Source organism: Pterocles gutturalis, unplaced genomic scaffold (genome assembly GCF_000699245.1).
Source record: "Pterocles gutturalis isolate BGI_N339 unplaced genomic scaffold, ASM69924v1 scaffold30418, whole genome shotgun sequence".
In the NCBI taxonomy this organism is placed as follows: domain Eukaryota; kingdom Metazoa; phylum Chordata; class Aves; order Pterocliformes; family Pteroclidae; genus Pterocles; species Pterocles gutturalis.
The window spans coordinates 1,870-4,511 of NW_010126612.1; the positions used below are offsets into that span (position 1 = coordinate 1,870).

The window sequence follows — 2,642 nt, forward strand, 5'->3', positions numbered from 1 at the left end:
TGATGAGCTCAGAGTTAGCGTTCTGCGTTCTGGTGATTGTGCGGCACCTCCCTGGCTTTTGGTTAGTGTCATATGGGCATCTTTCTTGTTAGGGGAAGCTGTATAGACTGCCTGAAAACAAAATGCATTCAAGTCTGGGGTTCCCTTTTGTGGTTGTTGGAATATGTGCTAGATGCCTGGGCATAATAAACATTTCCGGAAGAGAAGACTTAAATATTCCAACCTTGTTTAAATCATGGTTCTTCGAATGTGACACCTGTGTAGCTTACATTTGAAGCAGGGTATGCTGCTAAGCTTCTAATTCTGTGCCACAGTTTGAAGTTGGCTGCTTTACTAGATTACGGTGCTTCCATGTGTGATTACTTTTAACAGTCTGATACATAATGAAAGTGACAGTTAAACTTGTTACAGTGCTTTGCTACTAAATGATTCCCCAGCGTCTCAAACTTGAAGCTTAGCTGAGTGTAGTGAGCTGTTTCCATTCCTTGGTGAAATGGAATAATATAACATACTAATGTCAGTAGCTCTTGGGCATAGGTACTTCTGAGACAGCTCTTTGTTTCCCTAACAGCTGACTTCAGAAGTCAGAAATGGTGCACTGTCTTTTTTTTTTTTTTTTTTGTAAAGGCAGGCATTCAGAACTTAGTGTTTTAATGTGTTATTGTGCAAACTGCTTTAAAGAAGAAACCAATATTCTACAGACATTTTAATACTAAGTAGCTGTAAACCCACAGTCTTTGATTTCTGAGACTAGAGAGGTGCTTTTATTCTAACACTGTTGCATATTAGCTTGTTTATGGCTCAGTATTACATCATAGTGTAAGATAGGCTTTTAATTTGCTGCAGTTAGTTTTAGCTAACTTAACTGTGTTTTTATGTACAAGATACACCATCTATGTGTTTTTACTTTTTTCAGTATGCTCAAAGGCAGTGACCCCCTCCCACCCCCAACTAACAAGAATCTCTTCCCTCTTCAATATTAAGTTTCAGTTCATGGTAAATGAATACACATTTAAGGGTGAGGAAGCATTGTCATTTACCCATATAAAAGTATTGTTGACTTGGTGCCCTTCTGTGAACCACCTTAAAGGGGAAAGAATTAAATCTAAAATCGTAAAGGAAGAGCACTTCCACACAATGGGGCTGTGAAGTGAGGTGTCGTTAATTAACCTGCTAGCCTATCCTGTTTAAAATGAGCAGTGAGTGAAGTTGTTCTGGTTTTATCCTGAGTTTACCGGATGGTGAATGGGACTTACGCCTTTTCTAAGGGGATCATGGTCAACACACAGCTTGTGGTGTTGTGTTCCATGTTGTCCTCTTCAACAAGTCTGTGTACTTGGCTGATGTTTTCTGGAATTTTGCTGTGCCTTCTGCTTTGTGAAAGCCAGTGGTGGGCATTAAGATCACCTGGATGTGGGCCAGTAGTTCTTTCTGTACATTAGAAGTTGCTGTAGTGGTCCAGCATCACCACGTTTCTATCGCACAAACTTGCTACAAGTTTTGAAAATGGATTTTTAAAAAAACCTACCAAAACCAAAAAACAAACGACAAAAAACAAGCCTCCTCTTGTAGCAAAGATGTGTCCAGAGTTTGAAGACTTCCTTCGGTGAAAATCGTGGTTGCAGTTCCTGAGCTTGTCTGTGCGTTTACCAGCTCCACTAGAGGATTGAGTTTTGTCTGGATTTTGAACTTTGTTCTGACTGTGCATTTTTGCATGCACTCTGGAAATCTGAACTGTCACTATCTACAAGTGCCAAGAGAGAATGGGACTCCTTGCTCCGTCTATTTGGATTACAATGAAATAGTTGTGACCTGTTCTGCCTGTAGTTTATGAAAAGACTGATACTCAACATATAATCTACAGCTACAGAAGTTCACTGATTTGGGCTATTTGCCAGAAGTCTGTTTTGTGTTCTGTGAAATTCAGGAAAACAAGCATTCAGGAGATCTGAATCATAAACTATTTTTCAGAAGTTCCTTGAAGTGCTGATTTAAAGTTACTTTCTCAAGTGGGTTTTGAAAGGTTGCACTCAGTACAATAGCGGCAATACTGTCTTGTGGGCTTCTTTTTTCTTCTTTTTTTTTTCCCCTTTTTCAAAGCTTTGATACTCAAGCAAAATAACCTGAGGTGTTCCTTTTTTTGTGCGATAGACCCACTGCGTTATACTTTGAACTGTTGATTTTCCAGATTAAGTTTTTGTATAAACAAAAAATCCCAAGCCAAAACCCTTGGTGTTTATAGTGGTAACCAAAAGGAGAGGTCTGTATTTCTGGGATTGGTAATCCCTTTATTTAAAAAGCTTAAAATATGTTTTTGTTGTACTAAACTTCTCAGTTTCTTCTTATTACTCCAGGCTCCTGCATCAGAGAAGCTCCCTGTTATGTACCTTATGGATTCCATTGTCAAGAATGTGGGAAGAGAGTATCTTACTGCATTTACTAAAAACCTAGTTGCAACATTTATTTGTGTATTTGAAAAGGTATATACACTTTAAGAAAAGTTCTGTATTCTAAGCAAAATTGTTCCTGGTAAAATAAATACATGCTTTCAGGTGTGGGTTTTCTTGGGTGGTGAACTATACAAATTTATTGTTTTTTATAAATCTCAGTACTGTATCTATATGGTGAAAGATTATTCCTGC

At 38.2% G+C, this 2,642-nt stretch overlaps 1 protein-coding gene across 1 annotated transcript in view; it reads left to right on the forward strand.

Annotated features, from left to right (window-relative positions):
- Positions 1–2,358: 2,358 nt before the first annotated feature.
- Positions 2,359–2,642, forward strand: part of PCF11 (PCF11 cleavage and polyadenylation factor subunit) — a 14,632-nt gene continuing 14,348 nt past the window's right edge. The window contains exon 1 of the mRNA XM_010079043.1: positions 2,359–2,480. Within this exon, the coding sequence (XP_010077345.1) occupies positions 2,382–2,480 (99 nt within the window). The 5' untranslated portion in view covers positions 2,359–2,381. The remainder of the gene's footprint in view (positions 2,481–2,642) is intronic.